Here is a 21,493-nt window from a genome sequence, read left to right on the forward strand (position 1 = left end):
AATAAAACTATTATTCAATAAAAAATAACAATGCCAATTAACACGTAGATATTGCAAAAACTAAAAAACAAGTGATTTTCATTGCTAAAGGCATTCCGTACCAATGAATCACAATAAGCACAGGGTAAGCTACGAAATGGATTATTTCCACTGTTCTAGTCTAAAATTTTCGATCAGTATAATCTTATCTTATTGCTTTCTTTTCGGAGATATTTACTAAAATATGTTACATACACCATTTACCCATTAACTTGCAGCTTCCCTGAAATTTATAAATTTCCAATTACAAATTTATTCATAAACTTTGTCATGTGTGAAAAACTTGTAAAAAATCCTCTTACAATCATTGTAATTTTTTCGGTCTCAGTATTTTTTTTATTATTTATTAACATTCATATTAAAATTATAGAATTTTTTAATTGTTAGTATTTTTTTTTGTGATATTATTTTTTTGTAAAAGGCAGTAATAAAGATTTTGCATATTGCATATTTTTTTGTAATTTTTCAGTTCAACTTGGCGTAAAATATGCATGAGTTCATTTGATACTCTATATGTAAAGTGCACTAGAATTTTGTATGACTTTTTCAAAATAACTTTTATTATTAATATTTTTTCATTAGCATTATGAGACATATTTTTAAATACAAATACTAAAAGGCGGAATTTTACTTTTATAGTTAAACATAATGAAAAATAAAGAGGAGATTTTTTTTCAAAAGATAACGAAGATAGAGAGGGAGAGAGAAACTAATTAGAAGAGTGAAATAATTGAAAAAATGTTAAGATTTTTTTATAAACTGTATAGAGAACATAGTCTAACCAAAAGCCTAGACTGTAGTCTACATTATAGTCTAGTATATAGCCTATTCTATATTCTAGTCTAGTCTATAGTATACTACTAAGTATAATATATAATGTAGGCTACAGTCTAGTCTATAGTCTAGTCTATAGTCTAGTCTATAGTCTAGTCTATAGTCTAGTCTATAGTCTAGTCTATAGTCTAGTCTAGTCTATAGTCTAGTCTAGTCTATAGTCTAGTCTATAGTCTAGTCTATAGTCTAGTCTATAGTCTAGTCTATAGTCTAGTCTATAGTCTAGTCTATAGTCTAGTCTATAGTCTAGTCTATAGTCTAGTCTATAGTCTAGTCTATAGTCTAGTCTATAGTCTAGTCTATAGTCTAGTCTATAGTCTAGCCTATAGTCTAATCTATAGTTTAGTCTATAGGTTAGTCTATAGTCTAGTCTATAGTCTAGCCTATAGTCTAGTCTATAGTTTAGTCTATAGTCTAGTCTATAGTCTAGTCTATAGTCTAGTTATAGTCTAGTCTATAGTCTAGTCTATAGTCTAGTCTATAGTCTAGTCTATAGTCTAGTCTATAGTCTAGTCTATAGTCTAGTCTATCGTCTAGTCTATAGTCTTGTCTATAGTTTAGTCTATAGGTTAGTCTATAGTCTAGTCTATAGTCTAGCCTATAGTCTAGTCTATAGTCTAGTCTATAGGTTAGTCTATAGTCTAGTCTATAGTCTAGTCTATAGTCTAGTTTATAGTATAGTCTATAGTCTAGTCTATAGTCTAGTCTATAGTCTAGTCTATAGTCTAGTCTATAGTCTAGTCTATAGTCTAGTCTATAGTCTAGTCTATAGTCTAGTCTATAGTCTAGTCTATAGTCTAGTCTATAGTCTAGTCCATAGTCTAGTCTATAGTCTAGTCTATAGTCTAGTCTATAGTCTAGTCTATAGTCTAGTCTATAGTCTAGTCTATAGTCTAGTCTATAGTCTAGTCTATAGTCTAGTCTATAGTCTAGTCTATAGTCTAGTCTATAGTCTAGTCTATAGTCTAGCCTATAGTCTAGCCTATAGTCTAGTCTATAGTCTAGTCTATAGTCTAGCCTATAGTCTAGTCTATAGTCTAGTCTATAGTCTAGTCTATAGTCTAGTCTATAGTCTAGCCTATAGTCTAGTCTATAGTCTAGTCTATAGTCTAGTCTATAGTCGAGTCTATAGTCTAGTCTATAGTCTAGTCTATAGTCTAGTCTATAGTCTAGTCTATAGTCTAGTCTATAGTCTAGTCTATAGTCTAGTCTATAGTCTAGTCTATAGTCTAGTCTATAGTCTAGTCTATAGTCTAGTCTATAGTCTAGTCTATAGTCTAGTCTATAGTCTAGTCTATAGTCTAGTCTATAGTCTAGTCTATAGTCTAGTCTATAGTCTAGTCTATAGTCTAGTCTATAGTCTAGTCTATAGTCTAGTCTATAGTCTAGTCTATAGTCTAGTCTATAGTCTAGTCTATAGTCTAGTCTATAGTCTAGTCTATAGTCTAGTCTATAGTCTAGTCTATAGTCTAGTCTATAGTCTAGTCTATAGTCTAGTCTATAGTCTAGTCTATCTATAGTTAGCCTATAGTCTAGTCTATAGTCTAGTCTATAGTCTAGTCTATAGTCTAGTCTATAGTCTAGTCTATAGTCTAGTCTATAGTCTAGTCTATAGTCTAGTCTATAGTCTAGTCTATAGTCTAGTCTATAGTCTAGTCTATAGTCTAGTCTATAGTCTAGTCTATAGTCTAGTCTATAGTCTAGTCTATAGTCTAGTCTATAGTCTAGTCTATAGTCTAGTCTATAGTCTAGTCTATAGTCTAGTCTATAGTCTAGTCTATAGTCTAGTCTATAGTCTAGTCTATAGTCTAGTCTATAGTCTAGTCTATAGTCTAGTCTATAGTCTAGTCTATAGTCTAGTCTATCGTCTATTCTATAGTCTAGTCTATAGTCTAGTCTATAGTCTAGTCTATATTCTAATCTATAGTCTAGTCTATAGTCTAGTCTATAGTCTAGTCTATAGTCTAGTCTATAGTCTAGTCTATAGTCTAGTCTATAGTCTAGTCTATTGTCTAGTCTATAGTCTAGTCTATAGTCTAGTCTATAGTCTAGTCTATAGTCTAGTCTATAGTCTAGTCTATAGTCTAGTCTATAGTCTAGTCTATAGTCTAGTCTATAGTCTAGTCTATAGTCTAGTCTATAGTCTAGTCTATAGTCTAGTCTATAGTCTTGTTGGTCTAGGTTACAATCAGTCTACTGAATAGTCTTGTCTCTAGTTTTTAGTCGCGTCTCTATTCTACTCTTGAAGTCAAATCATTACCATTTCGTATTCAAATTTCATATACCCGTATTATATATTTACGATACACTTTTGGGAAATGCTTGTAGGCATAGAAATAAATATTTAAAATTTACTTGAATTTAAAATTAAATTTAAGTGGAGTCATGTTAAACATACAAAACATACAGAGTGACAAAATAAATTAAAGACAATATATTACACTTTATAAAACAAAATTTCCATACAAAATCTAATTTACAAACCGCTTATAAAATAAAAATGTTGTTGTGAATAAGGCGATTAGTCAGTAACATCTTGTTAAGAAAGTAAGCAATAGTGGCATCAGATTTTGTTACGTCATGCTAAATATATATACACTATCACTGTATTCAGAAGGTTAAAAATCGACTTTGTTCTTGTTGCTTTTCATATCTGTTACACCGTATTAACAACGCATATTGGGAATTGTTAACTATGTTAATTTCAACACCCCTGCTACAATTGTAACTGCTAAAATATGCACAAGAAATTGCGTGAATAACTGTTAAGAGTAACACAGCATATACATGCAATATATTCACATACATTCATACAAATATTCAAATAAATATTTACATACATGTAAATAATATAAAAACAATACCAAATACTGAACATTTTAAGATATATAACACTCGAAAATTTTTACCTGAAGAAAGATGACGATTTTGTGGCAATATTCCATTTCAGGACTATTGACTATTCTATAAACTACACTATACAATAGACTACAGATAGACTTTATACTACATATTATACTGACTATAGACTAAAATATAATCTAGACTATAGACTACACTACAAACTAACTTAACTTTTAGACTATAGACTAGACTATACATTGACTATGACTAGATCATAGACAGGGTTATCGACTGGACAGTAGACTAGACCATATACCAGATTGTAGTATAGGATATCGATTAGGCTATAGACTAGATTATAGACAAGACTAGATCATAGACTAGACTAGACTAAACTAGACTAGACTAAACTATAGACTATACTATAGACTAGACTATAGACTAGACCATAGACTAGACTATAGACTAGACTATAGACTAGACTATAAGACATAGACTATAGACTAGACTATAGACTAGACTATAGACTAGACTATAGACCTAGACTATAGACTAGACTATAGACTAGACTAAGACTAAGACTATAGACTAAACTATAGACTAGACTATAGACTAGACTATAGACTAGACAATAGACTATAGACTAGACTATAGACTAGACTATAGACTAGACTATAGACTAGACTATAGACTAGACTATAGACTAGACTATAGACTAGACTATAGACTAGACTATAGACTAACTATAGACTAGACTATAGACTAGACTATAGACTAGACTATAGACTAGACTATAGACTAGACTATAGACTAGACTATAGACTAGACTATAGACTAGACTATAGACTAGACTATAGACTAGACTATAGACTAGACTATAGACTAGACTATAGACTAGACTATAGACTAGACTATAGACTAGACTATAGACTAGACTATAGACTAGACTATAGACTAGACTATAGACTAGACTATAGACTAGACTATAGACTAGACTATAGACTAGACTATAGACTAGACTATAGACTAGACTATAGACTAGACTATAGACTAGACTATATACTAGACTATAGACTAGACTATAGAACTTATAGACTAGACTATAGACTAGACTATAGAACTAGACTATAGACTAGACTATAGACTAGACTATAGGACTAGACTATAGACTAGACTATAGACTAGACTATAGACTGTAGACTAGACTGTAACTAGATATAGTCTAGACATAGACTGTAAACTAGACTAAGACTAGACTATAGACTGTAGACTAGACTATAGACTAGACTGTAGACTAGACTATAGACTAGACTAACTAGATAGACTATAGACTAGACTATAGACTAGACTATAGACTAGACTATAGACTAGACTATAGACTAGACTATAGACTAGACTATAGACTAGACTATAGACTAGACTATAGACTAGACTATAGACTAGACGATAGACTATAGACTAGAATATAGACTAGACTATAGACTAGACTATAGACTAGACTATAGACTAGACTATAGACTAGACTATAGACTAGACTATAGACTAGACTATAGACTAGACTATAGACTAGACTACAGACTAGACTAGACTATAGACTAGACTATAGACTAGACTATAGACTAGACCATAGACTAGACTATAGACTATACTAGACTGTAGACTAGACTGTAAACTAGACTATAGTCTAGACTATAGACTGTAAACTAGACTACAGACTAGACTATAGACTGTAGACTAGACTATAGACTAGACTGTAGACTAGACTATAGACTAGACTACAGACTAGACTAGACTAGACTATAGACTAGACTATAGACTAGACTATAGACTAGACTATAGACTAGACTATATACTAGACTATAGACTAGACTATAGACTAGACTATAGACTAGACTATAGACTAGACTATAGACTAGACTATAGACTAGACTATAGACTAGACTATAGACTAGACTATAGACTAGACTATAGACTAGACTATAGACTAGACTATAGACTAGACTATAGACTAGACTATAGACTAGACTATAGACTAGACTATAGACTAGACTATAGACTAGACTATAGACTAGACTATAGACTAGACTATAGACTAGACTATAGACTAGACTATAGACTAGACTATAGACTAGACTATAGACTAGACTATAGACTAGACTATAGACTAGACTATAGACTAGACTATAGACTAGACTATAGACTAGACTATAGACTAGACTATAGACTAGACTATAGACTAGACTATAGACTAGACTATAGACTAGACTATAGACTAGACTATAGACTAGACTATAGACTAGACTATAGACTAGACTATAGACTAGACTATAGACTAGACTATAGACTAGACTATAGACTAGACTATAGACTAGACTATAGACTAGACTATAGACTAGACTATAGACTAGACTATAGACTAGACTATAGACTAGACTATAGACTAGACTATAGACTAGACTATAGACTAGACTATAGACTAGACTATAGACTAGACTATAGACTAGACTATAGACTAGACTATAGACTAGACTATAGACTAGACTATAGACTAGACTATAGACTAGACTATAGACTAGACAATAGACTAGACTATAGACTAGACTATAGACTAGAATATAGACTAGACTATCGACTAGATTATAGACTAGAATATAGCCTAGACTATAGACTAGACTATAGACTAGACTTTAAACTAGACTAGACTATAAAATAGACTATAGACTAGACTATAGACTTGACTATAGACTAGACTATAGACTAAACTATAGACTAGGCTATAGACTAGGCTATAGACTAGACTATAGACTAAACTATAGACTAGACTATAGATTAGACTATAGACTAGGCTAATGACTAGACTATAGACTAGACTATAGACTAGACTATAGACTAGACTATAGACTAGACTATAGACTAGACTATAGACTAGACTATAGACTAGACTATAGACTAGACCTATAGACTAGACTATAGACTAGACTATAGACTAGACTATAGACTAGACTATAGACTAGACTATAGACTAGACTATAGACTAGACTATAGACTAGACTATAGACTAGACTATAGACTAGACTATAGACTAGACTATAGACTAGACTATAGACTAGACTATAGACTAGACTATAGACTAGACTATAGACTAGACTAGACTAGACTATAGACCAGACTATAGACTAGACTATAGATTAGACTAGACTATAGACTAGACTATAGACTAGACTATAGACTAGACAATAGACTAGACTATAGACTAGACTATAGACTAGACTATAGACTAGACTATCGACTAGACTATAGACTAGAATATAGCCTAGACTATAGACTAGACTATAGACTAGACTTTAAACTAGACTAGACTATAGAATAGACTATAGATTAGACTATAGACTTGACTATAGACTAGACTATAGACTAAACTATAGACTAGGCTATAGACTAGGCTATAGACTAGACTATAGACTAGACTATAGACTAGACTATAGACTAGACTATAGATTAGACTATAGACTAGGCTAATGACTAGACTATAGACTAGACTATAGACTAGACTATAGACTAGACTATAGACTAGACTATAGACTAGACTATAGACTAGACTATAGACTAGACTATAGACTAGACTATAGACTAGACTATAGACTAGACTATAGACTAGACTATAGACTAGACTATAGACTAGACTATAGACTAGACTATAGACTAGACTATAGACTAGACTATAGACTAGACTATAGACTAGACTATAGACTAGACTATAGACTAGACTATAGACTAGACTATAGATTAGACTATAGACTAGGCTAATGACTAGACTATAGACTATACTATAGACTAGACTATAGACTAGACTATAGACTAGACTATAGACTGGACTATAGACTGGACTATAGACTAGACTATAGACTGCACTATAGACTAGACTATACTAGACTATAGACTAGACTATAGACTAGACTATAGACTAGACTAGACTATAGACTAGACTATAGACTAGACTATAGACTAGACTATAGACTAGACTATAGACTAGACTATAGACTAGACTATAGACTAGACTATAGACTAGACTATAGACTAGACTATAGACTAGACTATAGACTAGACTATAGACTAGACTATAGACTAGACTATAGACTAGACTATAGACTAGACTATAGACTAGACTATAGACTAGACTATAGACTAGACTATAGACTAGACTATAGACTAGACTATAGACTAGACTATAGACTAGACTATAGACTGGACTATAGACTAGACTAGACTATAGACTAGACTATAGACTAGACTATAGACTAGACTATAGACTAGACCAGGGGTCGGCAAACTTTTGAGTCGGAAGAGCCAAAACTTACAGTTCACAAAACATGGGTTTTAAAAGAGCCACAAAATGTTTGTTTATTAAAACATTACAAATGAATGTTTGTGCGTCACTCGAATGCGTTTTTAACACTTGTTATATAAAGATATAAAAGTTTATTAGAGTGGGGCGACAGTATAAAGTGTCATAGTTATGTATATTAATTAAGGCCCAAATAGACTACACAAGCGGCTTATCAAACATACTTTTTTCATTCGCATACACACTACACAAACATTGCTCGTACAAACACCGATTTTTTCACGTTTTTGTGGACTTGCAAAGATACAGATGTCAATTTTTCTTAGAAATGGAAATTTTGTGAAAATTTTGTTGTTAATGAATATAAGCAATACAAACGGTTTGACAAAAATTCAATATGTTTGTGTAAAAATCAAATTTTTTAATTTTTGTACAAACGAACCGCAAGCATTTGTACAAACACGAAACACCCTCATACACTACACAACAGGCTTGCACAAACGTAAAATATTGGTATGTTTGTCAAGCCGCTTGTGTAGTCTATTTGGGCCTTTAGGCAGCAATTGAGATAAAATTTTGCACAAGTTTTTTATGTGATGTATTGCGGAAATCGAACCATAATTGACCAACCCCAATATAAGGCCCCTTTAAAAAAATTACTCTAACGATCATAATTGACTTAACCGTTATGTCAATACCCACATACCCGTGTATGTTTTTCAATTTTGAAGTGATATATCTCGAGGTCTATACATCATATCGGCTTGTAATTTGGACTATGCTTTCAGAGTAAAGTTTTCTATATATTTTCCAAAAATTAGTGAGATATATATATATATATATATATATATATATATATATATATATATATATATATATATATATATATATATATATAGATATATTTTCTATTTTTACCTCGTGTATCAATACCCAACATACCCCGGTATGTATACAGATTATATGTCAGTTATCGGAAAAAAATTAAGTTTCTTTATAAATTTTATGTTTTATTTTTAGAATTATATATATTCTTTTATCTTATGAAAAAAAAATGAACTGAACAACAAATTTAGTTTCAAATACAGAGTCATGTGTCTTTATTCATATTTTTTAATGTGAAATATTTGTGGACCTTGTAACATTAACAAATATGCGCCGATTTTGATGAAATAATTTTTTTTATTGTATATGACTTAGTAAAGTAAAATTATGCTGATTATAATAATTTTATTCTCATATAAACAAAAACATTTAAGTTTAATTTTAAAATTTTAATTTTTGACCATGACTAAGCAATCTTTTTTTTGCAAAAAAGTTCGCTACTTACGAAAGCAAAAACAATTTCTTTAAAGCTAGTCGATTATATACACCTTAATAAATAATATATAAAAAGTTTTGTTCAATTACCTTTCCCGGTCACTGAGTAATAGCTTCTTGAAGTCAAAATTTTACAAATTCAAATTCTGCATAATGTACATTATACGTTATGAAGGCTTTTTCTTTATGTTTTTTGCATACGATATTTTTGTTAATAGGAAAGCAATAAGAAAACTCTAAAAAGAATTGCTAAAATTTAATGGTTTATAATCAAAAACTATTTAATTTATATATACAGACATTTTATTAAATTAGTTTTAACAATTATCTGAATTATACACTAGAAATGTGTAAAAAGATGAAATAGCCATATAAATTGTATGACATACCCGGGTATGTTGGGTATTGATGTACGTAATTTTGCTCGGGTATAGACAAGACGGTTAACAGTAGCAGTATACCGACGAAATTCGAGATAAACAAGTTGTATGAGAACAAGTTGTATAAGAACAAATATCTATCTTCCAAATTTTAATTTAACAATCAGAACTGGCTTAATGATAGCAGTATTATGACGAAATTCAACACAAACAGGCACAAAAAAATAACTTAACCAAATTTGGTGATGATCGGCTCATAATTGATCCTATCCCCCATATTAGATCCCCACGCTTTAACGCTCAAAACAGGCAATACTAGCATAGTGGTGGAATTCGTCATAAACAAGTTTATAAGAACAAAAATACATACAACAGTCTAAAACACAAGTATACCCAGCAAAAAAATTTTGAAGTTGTTAAAGTCTATAGACTAGACTATCGACTAGACTATAGACTAGAATATAGCCTAGACTATAGACTAGACTAGACTTTAAACTAGACTAGACTATAGAATAGACTATAGACTAGACTATAGACTTGACTATAGACTAGACTATAGACTAAACTATAGACTAGGCTATAGACTAGGCTATAGACTAGACTATAGACTAGACTATAGACTAGACTATAGATTAGACTATAGACTAGGCTAATGACTAGACTATAGACTAGACTATAGACTAGACTATAGACTAGACTATAGACTAGACTATAGACTAGACTATAGACTAGACTATAGACTAGACTATAGACTAGACTATAGACTAGACTATAGACTAGACTATAGACTAGACTATAGACTAGACTATAGACTAGACTATAGACTAGACTATAGACTAGACTATAGACTAGACTATAGACTAGACTATAGACTAGACTATAGACTAGACTATAGACTAGACTATAGACTAGACTATAGACTAGACTATAGACTAGACTATAGACTTAGACTATAGACTAGACTATGACTAGACTATTAGACAGACTATAGACTAGACTATAGACTAGACTATAGACTAGACTATAGACTAGACTATAGACTAGGACTATAGACTAGCACTATAGACTAGGACTATAGACTAGACTATAGACTAGACTATAGACTAGACTATAGACTAGACTATAGACTAGACTAAGATAGACTTATCGACTAGAGATAGACTATAGACTAGGTAAGACTAGACTATAGACTAGACTATAGACTAGACTATAGACTATAGACTATAGACTAGACTATAGACTAGACTATAGACTAGACTATAGACTAGACTATAGACTAGACTATAGACTAGACTATAGACTAGACTATAGACTAGACTATAGACTAGACTATAGACTAGACTATAGACTAGACTATAGACTAGACTATAGACTAGACTATAGACTAGACTATGACTAGACTATAGACTAGATAGACTAGACTATAGACTAGACTATAGACTAGACTATAGACTAGACTATAGACTAGACTATAGACTAGACTATAGACTAGACTATAGACTAGACTATAGACTAGACTATAGACTAGACTATAGACTAGACTATAGACTAGACTATAGACTAGACTATAGACTAGACTATAGACTAGACTATAGACTAGACCTATAGACTAGACTATAGACTAGACTATAGACTAGACTATAGACTAGACTATAGACTAGACTATAGACTAGACTATAGACTAGACTATAGACTAGACTATAGACTAGACTATAGACTAGACTATAGACTAGACTATAGACTAGACTATAGACTAGACTAGACTATAGACTAGACTATAGACTAGACTATAGACTAGACTATAGACTAGACTATAGACTAGACTATAGACTAGACTATAGACTAGACTATAGACTAGACTATAGACTAGACTATAGACTAGACTATAGACTAGACTATAGACTAGACTATAGACTAGACTATAGACTAGACTATAGACTAGACTATAGACTAGACTAGACTATAGACTAGACTATAGACTAGACTTATAGACTAGACTATAGACTAGACTATAGACTAGACTATAGACTAGACTATAGACTAGACTATAGACTAGACTATAGACTAGACTATAGACTAGACTATAGAATAGACTATAGACAGATCTATATACTAGACTATAAACTAGACCATGGACTAGACTGTAGACTATGCCATGGACTAGACTATATACTAGACCGTGGACTAGACTCTAAAGTAAAGTAAATTATAAGATTTTTTACCACATACTTTCCTTGGGTGTATTTTATAACAGTGAATTGAGATTTTCTTTCAGCTTTTTAAGCATTCCGTCCTGGGGGAGTTTTGCACATTACAGCAACAAAATACCAAAGAAAAAATAAAATTTTAAGTGATATTTTAGCCCACCAGCTCCTACATAAGCAGTATGTGAAGCGCAACTAATGTTAAAGAAATGTAAATTTTCCAACAAAAATCTTGTTAAGTTGTTGTTTTCTTACCTGCTTATGTAAATTGAATAAATGAATAAAACCGCCCAAAAATAGTGTGAAGATACAAGTATTGGTTATATCATCTATAGATGTGTTAACAAGGAAATAATATTTACATATGTAAGTATGTAAATAAATCGGAAGTTAAAGTTAAGAATTTGCAATGTAAATATTGTAACTAGGAAAATGAAAATTCTTAACTTAAACATTTATTAAACACTTTTTTATTACATATTGTTCAACATGAAATTATGTTAAATTTTATTTAAGTTCACAGTATGTTTGTTAGAGAGTTTTACAACAATTGTTTAACTTTATTATAAAGTAACACAATTTTCTTTAGAAATATTGTTTGTTCATAAATATTTTCATAAAAAATTTCTAGCACGTATTGACAGCAAATAAAAAGCACATTTTTATTTTCGTTACTTCCTTCACTTAGCCAAGGAAAGATGAAGTAAACTCTATTACTGGCAACTAGTCAGTTTTTCTTTTTCTTGTGGTGATGTGGGAGCAATAACAATTGCCTGGCTAACAACTCAAGGGGCTGGGTTTAAAGATGTATCCAGCTATATTCTTAGAGGTTTACAATATGATGAGTGTGATGATAAAAATTCTGTTTTAGTGCTGAAAATCAAACGTATGTTTTGGTTCATCTGAAATAAAATCCACAAAAAGTATATCCCAAAGTATCTAAATGTAATTGTATCGGCGAAATGTTGCATAAACTGCAAAATCAGCATTAGTTGCTGTTACTGTTTTCATACTGCTTAAGACCGGATACAGTTTGTTATTGATATTGAGTTTGTAAACCGTAAGGGATTTTCTTAGTAAATTTTATTTCATTTCAGTAGATTTTTTCTGACCAAAAGATACACAAACATGTCTTAAAAGCAGCAAAAAAAATTGGAAGTAAGAAGTTAAGTAAATATAAACAATAAACAGAAAAATCAAGAATAATAAATATAAATATGAACAAAAACAATATTTATTAAAATTGACCCATAAAATCCAAAGAATAACAAATCAATAATAAATAAAAAAAATAAAATTTCCAGATTTAAATATAAAATTGTTTAATATTGAAAGTAAACTTAAATAAAATAAATTTTTATAAAATTTTGTAAATCTAATATAGTTCACAGTATAGAATGTTCTATAGATATAGACTGTTCTATAGTTCAGAATATAGACTGTTCTATAATCCAGACTATAGACTGTTCTATAGTCCAGAATATAGACTATAGAACAGTCTATAGTCTGAACTATACATAGAACAGTCTATAATCTGCACTATATGACAGTCTATAGTCTGCACTATAGAACAGTCTATAGTCTGCACTATAGAACAGTCTATAGTCTGGACTATAGAGCAGTCTATAGTCTGGACTATAGAACAGTCTATAGTCTGCACTATAGGACAGTCTATAGTCTGGACTATTGGACAGTCTATAGACTGGACTATAGGACAGTCTATAGTCTGGACTATAGGACAGTCTATAGTCTGGACTATAGGACAGTCTATAGTCTGGACTATAGGACAGTCTATAGTCTGGACTATAGGACAGTCTATAGTCTGGACTATAGAAGAGTCTACAGTCTGGACTGCAGAAGAGTCTACAGTCTGGACTATAGGACAGTCTATAGTCTGGACTATTGAAGAGTCTACAGTCTGGACCATAGAACAGTCTATAGTCTGGATTATAGAACTGTCTATAGACTGGACTGTAGGACAGTCTATAGACTGGACTATAGAACAGTCTATAATCTGGACTGTAGAACAGTCTATAATCTGGACTATAGAACAGTCTATAATCTGGACTATAGACTGTTCTATAGTCCAGACTATAGACTGTTGTATATTCCAGACTATAGACTATTCTATAGTCCAGACTATAGACTATTCTATAGTCCAGACTATAGACTATTCTATAGTCCAGACTATGGACTGTTCTATAGTTCAGACTATAGCCTGTTCTATAGTCCAGACTATATACTGTTCTAAAGTCCAGACGATAGACTGTTCTATAGTCCAGACTATATACTGTTCTATAGTTCAGACTATAGACTGTTCTATAGTCCAGACTATAGACTATTCTAAAGTCCAGACGATAGACTGTTCTGTAGTCCAGACTATTGACTGTTCTATAGTCCAGACTATATACTGTTCTATAGTTCAGACTATAGACTGTTCTATAGTCCAGAGTATAGACTGTTCTATAGTCCAGACTATAGACTGTTCTATAGTCCAGACTATAGACTGTTCTATAGTCCAGACTATAGACTGTTCTATAGTCCAGACTATAGACTGTTCTATAGTCCAGACTATAGACTGTTCTATTGTCCAAATTATAGACTGTTCTATAGTCCAGACTATAGACTGTTCTATAGTCCAGACTATAGACTGTTCTATAGTCCAGAATATAGACTGTGCTATAGTCCAGAATGTAGACTGTGCTATAGTCCAGACTATAGACTATTCTATAGTCCAGAATATAGACTGTTCTATAGTCCAGACTATAGACTGTTCTATAGTCCAGACTATAGACTGTTCTATAGTCCAGACTATAGACTGTTCTATAGTCCAGACTATAGACTGTTCTATAGTCCAGACTATAGACTGTTCTATAGTCCAAATTATAGACTGTTCTATAGTCCAGACTATAGACTGTTCTATAGTTCAGACTATAGACTGTTCTATATTCCAGACTATAGACTGTTCTATAGTGCAGACTATAGACTCTTCTATTGTCCAGACTATAGACTGTTCTATTGTCCAGACTATAGACTGTTCTATAGTCCAGACTATAGACTGTTCTATAGTCCAGACTAAAAACTGTTCTATAGTTCAGACTATAGACTGTTCTATAGTCCAGACTATAGACTGTTCTATAGTGCAGACTATAGACTGTTCTATTGTCCAGACTATAGACTGTTCTATTGTCCAGACTATAGACTGTTCTATAGTCCAGACTATAGACTGTTCTATAGTCCAGACTGTAGACTGTTCTATAGTCCAGACTATAGACTGTTCTATAGTCCAGATTATAGACTGTTCTATAGTTCAGATTATAGACTGTTCTATAGTCCAGATTATAGACTGTTCTATAGTCCAGATTATTGACTGTTCTATGGTACAGACTATAGACTGTTCTATTGTCCAGATTATAGACTATTCTATTATCCAGACTATAGACTATTCTATTGTCCAGACTATAGACTATTCTATAGTCCAGACTATAGCCTGTTACATAGTCAAGACTATATACTGTTCTATTGTCCAGACTATAGACTGTTCTATGGTTCAGAATATGGAATATTCTATGACCCGAAATGTAGACAATTCTATATTCCAGACCATAGACTATTCTATAGTTCAGATTATAGACTATTCTGTTGGTCAGACTATAGACTATTCTACTATGCTATAGTCCATATTATAGACTATTCTTTAGTCCAGACTGTAGACTATTCTATGGTCCAGACTATAGACTATTCAATAGCCCATTCTATAGACTACTCTATAAACTAGACTATAGACTATTCTACAGTCCAGAGTATAGAATACTTTATAGTCTGGGCTATAGTATGTTCGTTTTACGCTGTTGAATTTTTCCTTTAAGTTTTTCTTACTACAAACTTATATTTTTCCTACAATATAATTTAACTAGTTTTTTATGATAATTGCTCTATTTCAGTCAATCCCTTCAAACTTTACTCTTTATGTTTTGCCTTTTATGGGACTACATTTATAATGTCATGTTGTGTTTTTGCAACTTCGTTATGCTTCTTATATTTATGATGATCCTTTAACATTTACACGCTGCAGTGTATTTTCTACTACATATGTATGCTTGTATGTGTGTGAGTTTGTGGCATAATATATATTTTTTTAAGCTGCTTTTAGCTTTTATTGTGTTTCCCAGGGTTAGAAAACCATTTAAACAAATAAAATCTGTTTACACTTAAGCGGAAAATATATGTATATGTATGTGTGGATATGTGGGGATGTTTGTACGTTTGTAGAGAAAGATTTAGTCTAAGCTTCGCATATACAAACTTGCAACATATGGCAAGTAAGCAACAATGTATGTATGAGTTAGTTTACAGAGATTTTTTATACAAATTATGAACCAATAGGAAATTTTTGCAATTTGCCGGTTTGAGTACAAAAGCTTTAAAGACATTTCAGCGCTTTTTGGCGAGTTTAAGTCAAGATCAGATAGCAGCTGCCACCTGACCAAACAAGTCTTAACATGTCTTTTTTTCATAATTTTCCCACCGTCATGGATTTTCAACTGAAAAAAAAACTAAAATTACGATTTATTATTCTGCTTTAAAGCAGCAAAATGATAAAGAACTAGAAAAAAACTAGCAAATACTAAAAAGGAAAAAAGGAAGTTAACTTTTATACAAAGAATTCGTTAACATTATTTTTCTAATTAACCCAATTTTCTGTAAACAATTTCTTTTTTAACTTGCAACATTTTATTTTTATATATTTTTTTTATTTTTCCCTTAAACTACTAACTGCTGTTGAAATATGTGGTTTAGTTTCAGTACGGAGAGTGGCATGTAGCAAACAAAACATAAAGTATTTTAATAGACAAAACCAATAGAAAAAACTATATACAATAGAAACCTTCAATGAAAGGGACACTTTGAGTGAATTTTGTTGTTCCCTAGTGTGGTAATTGCATTGTTTTGTATTATTCTCTCTTACATACCTTGTGTGGCAGCAGTAGTAGCAACAAGAGCAACACTTAGTGCATATGTGGCAAATGCTAAAACTGTCAATGTTTTTAAATGCTAATGACAGTTTCTGTATATTGTCGTCGTTGCTGTTGCCTTTTCCTATTTTGCTTGTTTGTTGCTCCTGCTACAATATATAGTGTTGTTTTGCTTACAATTTTCTCTTTAATTCTATGCGGTTTTTCCTCTAGATTTTTTTCTACAGATTGTTTTACACATTTCCTTTTAAGCTATTGGCATAAAAGAGTAGCAAACTGGACATAGTCGAATAAATAGTACGCTAATAAGCTCAACTGCATATCGCAATTTGTCCCATAGAGGGATACATTTCTTGAAAGCTTAGCCTCAAATTTATCCCAGTATTCGTAATCTGGCGGTTGCCAAATATATCCTTGGAATAATTTAACCTGGAGTCGAAGTAGAGAACATATCTTTAACGGTAGTAGGGGAAGAGTTTCGGATTTTGTCTTATCCCGGTTATTGGAGAGGTCCCTTTAGGATGCACATAGTTGTGGTTGTAGTGTACACCCAAAATCTCGGTGTCGAAAGTATTTCTCAATTAATATATCGGATAAATGAGAATTACAAATACTGGATTGAATGATGATGGATGAACAGTATCTTATACAAGTTACACCATTGAATTTCTCTTCCGGGTCAGGGTACGCTTATAGTTTGCACTGTTCATACCAGACGTGCACACAGTGTGTTCTCGCCGAGTAAGAACTTGTCTATGACTTGGATTCATATTTCTATTTACCGAATACGACTCTAGGTGATGTTGTCGAATCATCAGAGACCATCGCATCTGCGTAGTTAGTTGTAAAGGGAAGTGATGTCTTTGCATCTCGGAAGCTCGAGTAGTTGAGAAAAGTGCTTGTACATGGACTGGCTCAATCATGTACAAATGTTGCCAAATATGTGTCCTTTACAAGGCACAAAGGGGCAATGCTGAGTTATCGGCCGGTGGTTGATAAAATACCACCATGAAATAGGCCGAGAACACTCGACTTCTGTACATCAAAGTGCCCCCAATGAAATGGGTGTCATATCAATCTCAAAGTTTATACTCTCTAATAATACCTTTAATTTGCAGGGACTAGCTGGAGTCAATTAACTCCGAAGTAGTTGAGGTTTGACCATATCTCTTGGTCAGATACTAAGGGAGTCAGTAAATTATTTCAGTACTGGCATTAATAAGGTTTACTCGATGTACAAGTAATAGTGGTCATTGAAACCCACCACTATTACTTGTGATTGAAACCATCTGCAGATGCATATTTGCGATTTTTGGGCATTAGGGAACCCCTCTCTCTATGGACTCAACTGAGTGATTGTCTCTCATAGGATTTCACTCTTTCATAGAGTTTCACTCATGATGCCTATTATTTCACAACAGTACTACTGTGGAAAGAGATTGGAAGGTCGAGTACTTGAACAAAGTGCGGCGTCAGAGATGCGTTCTTCTTTGAAGACATTCTGGGGCGATAGTCCACCTGGTGGATGACAAAGCCATTGTACATCAAGTATAAGTAAAAACTACATCATGACCTGACATTACAGAATATTTTCATTTTGCCCTTCCTTAATCATGTTTCATAGATCCTGGATCTTTAGTATAATGGACTGGAAATTAATAAATTTCCGAGATAAGCATGTCTGGCCTGCAAATATATGGACAAAAACTATACAGATGATTCTAAAATAACGTACTGTGTTGGATCTGGTATTTTCTGCGACGTATGTGGAACAAGAATCTCTCTTGTTCCTAATAACTGTAGTGTTGTGTTGAATTATTGACAATAACAACATACTGCAAGCTACTATATGACCTCTGGCTGGGTCGTCTGTCTGACATCATCCTATTTTAAATCCCTGCTGTTAAGACAGTCATATGATTTAGCCAAAAACGGATCGGATTTAACTATCTTCGGTTGCAGTTCGGACAAATTGCTGTTGCTGACTCAACAGGGCCATCTCAGCTTAAAGCCCGGGCTTTAAGAGGTTAAGGAATGCAATGGAATGGATCATTGCATTTTAAATACTGCAATCTTTCATGACATCAAATAGATGGTCATCATACGCCGTAAGATAGCGGAAGATTGATTTCATCTGCTATTGGGGTAACCTCTTCCATTGACTTTAGACCAGTGATTGCTTTTTCCTTGTCGGGGTATGCTTTGAGATTGATCTCATGCTGTCTGTCATTCAGCAACGGGACTGGTATGGCAAGAGATTAGGTAGCTCGAGTACTTGAACAAGATGCTTGCGCATGGACCGTCAAAGCCATGTAAAAAGAACTGCCACCTGAGTTTTTCATTGAAGGATTCAGGAGCGAGTGGTGGACTATCCCAAGTGATTGAAACCACCGTGAAATAAGACCTTCAAGGCAGGTGTTCACGTTAAGTACATTCACATTCTAACACGACAACCTATTAACCCGACTGTGTTTGGCAAAAGTTCTTAAATTAAGAACATTTAACATAAATTTCTTTAATAATTTATATTTTAATGTACTAAATATGTTATTAAAAATTCAAATTTCTTCAGTCACATTTCACTTAAAACACACTTATAGCTATCGTTTTCGGCTTATCAGCTTCACAAACATAATAGGCCTGCTGATTACACATCCAATCATTCATTTGATATTTCGGATTTTGATACCACAGATGTACACAATTTTCATGACCACCGGCATTATCAGGTTGACCTGTAGACCAGTCAGCATAACTAATACGTTCACCGGTACGATACCAGTAGAAATCACCTTCAGAATCCAGATCAGAACCAGATAACCACCACCAACGATCCAACGGGTATTTGCCAATCATATAATCTGATAAGGCGGCCAGTTCTTGTTGAGAATCAACAGAGGCTAAGAAACCGCCCAGAGAACGACAAATTAAGAAGGCTTTATACCAAGTGACTTAGAAAAGTTATTAATTGAATAAGATTTTTATTAAATTTTCCCGGGTAACTTACCTTGCTTTGACCAAAATGATACAATTTATTGCCCACACTTACAAATGGTTGAATATTTAAGTCATTGGGAAACCCTTTAAAATAGATTTATTTAATAAATTTTTTTAAACTCTACTAACTTGACCATAAATTACCATCCAATATAGTGGTCGACACTTGAGGCTTGTAAGTGGCTACGGCCATTGAAATTAGACCTATAATTACACAAATTTTAAAACTATTTTGCCACATTTTGCGCAAGCACATCTGTACAGTTTAAGAGCTTAAATTACACAGTAGAAAGTATACAGATTGTGTTTCTATTTATAAAGTTTTTACTTATTGTTGTCAATATTGTCTCTACAAAAGTACCTACAATACTCGGAATTTCCAATTATCTGCATATGGGACTTTCCATTAAAAGTTTGCACTTACTGATTATGTACAACAACTTGTGGTTTGCGATATTGCGAAACACCCATTTAGTGATCTCTTTGTATTTAGTATATTTTTAAGAAATATTATTTATAATTTAGCAAATTTTTCATCTTATACTCTCACTTATAATGATAAGCATACATACATTTGTATATATTTATTTATTATGTCTCCCTTATCAATTTGAACGAGGGACTCCCCCTTGAAATAATGAAATCTTTAAAACACTTTTGTTCATAAATACCGGTTTTATAGAACAGAAAAAGTAAATATTAGCACTGTACTATGAGTCATTAATAAATAAAATAAATTTTTGATTTAAATAAATGAATATAAACATAAGAAAATAAAAAAAAAATTAAATTATTAAATTTTTTTCATTCTGACGTTTACTTAAATTTTATTGGGGATTCCATGCTGAAATAACCGATCAATGACAAATAAGGGGTATTTCTACTAAAATGGTAACGAATATTCAAATACATATGTATTTGTATCGGAATAATGCTCAAGTTGTCGACTGAATATAAAGGCTCTAACACATACAGTTAGACTAGTCTATAGACTAAACTATAACTAGACTATAAACAAAACTAAAGACTAAACTATTAACATGACTACTAGACTATAGGCAAGACTACTAGATTAGATTTGACTATAGACAAGACTACAAACTAGATTAAACTAAACTATAGAATAGACTATGACTAGACTATGACTAGACTAGACTATGACTAGACTATGACTAGACTATGACTAGACTATGACTAGACTATGACTAGACTATGACTAGACTATGACTAGACTATGACTAGACTATGACTAGACTATGACTAGACTATGACTAGACTATGACTAGACTATGACTAGACTATGACTAGACTATGACTAGACTATGACTAGACTATGACTAGACTATGACTAGACTATGACTAGACTATGACTAGACTATGACTAGACTATGACTAGACTATGACTAGACTATGACTAGACTATGACTAGACTATGACTAGACTATGACTAGACTATGACTAGACTATGACTAGACTATGACTAGACTATGACTAGACTATGACTAGACTATGACTAGACTATGACTAGACTATGACTAGACTATGACTAGACTA

At 32.5% G+C, this 21,493-nt stretch overlaps 1 protein-coding gene across 1 annotated transcript; it reads right to left on the minus strand.

The window, feature by feature from the left end:
• Positions 1–19,448: 19,448 nt before the first annotated feature.
• LOC119607747 (C-type lectin 37Db-like) lies at positions 19,449–20,305 on the minus strand. The gene is made up of 3 exons (XM_037961847.1): positions 20,084–20,305; positions 19,950–20,023; positions 19,449–19,894 (listed from the first exon to the last, which is right to left on the minus strand). Exons 1-3 carry the CDS (start codon positions 20,193–20,195, stop codon positions 19,526–19,528), a joined length of 555 nt encoding a protein of 184 aa, XP_037817775.1. The 5' UTR covers positions 20,196–20,305; the 3' UTR covers positions 19,449–19,525.
• Positions 20,306–21,493: the final 1,188 nt, after the last annotated feature.

Source organism: Lucilia sericata, unplaced genomic scaffold (genome assembly GCF_015586225.1).
Source record: "Lucilia sericata isolate MDLA Ls3-8-SP2 unplaced genomic scaffold, ASM1558622v1 Contig000744F_arrow, whole genome shotgun sequence".
Lineage (NCBI taxonomy): Eukaryota > Metazoa > Arthropoda > Insecta > Diptera > Calliphoridae > Lucilia > Lucilia sericata.

Bases quoted from the DNA above. Each gene is read 5' to 3' on its own strand.
- LOC119607747 (XM_037961847.1), bottom strand. From the start codon at position 20,195: ATGTGCTTGCGCAAAATGTGGCAAAATAGTTTTAAAATTTGTGTAATT. The intron at 20,024-20,083 runs GTAATTTATGGT...TCTATTTTAAAG, and splicing joins GTCGACCACTATATTGGATG to GGTTTCCCAATGACTTAAAT. The intron at 19,895-19,949 runs GTAAGTTACCCG...TAACTTTTCTAA, and splicing joins ATCATTTTGGTCAAAGCAAG to GTCACTTGGTATAAAGCCTT.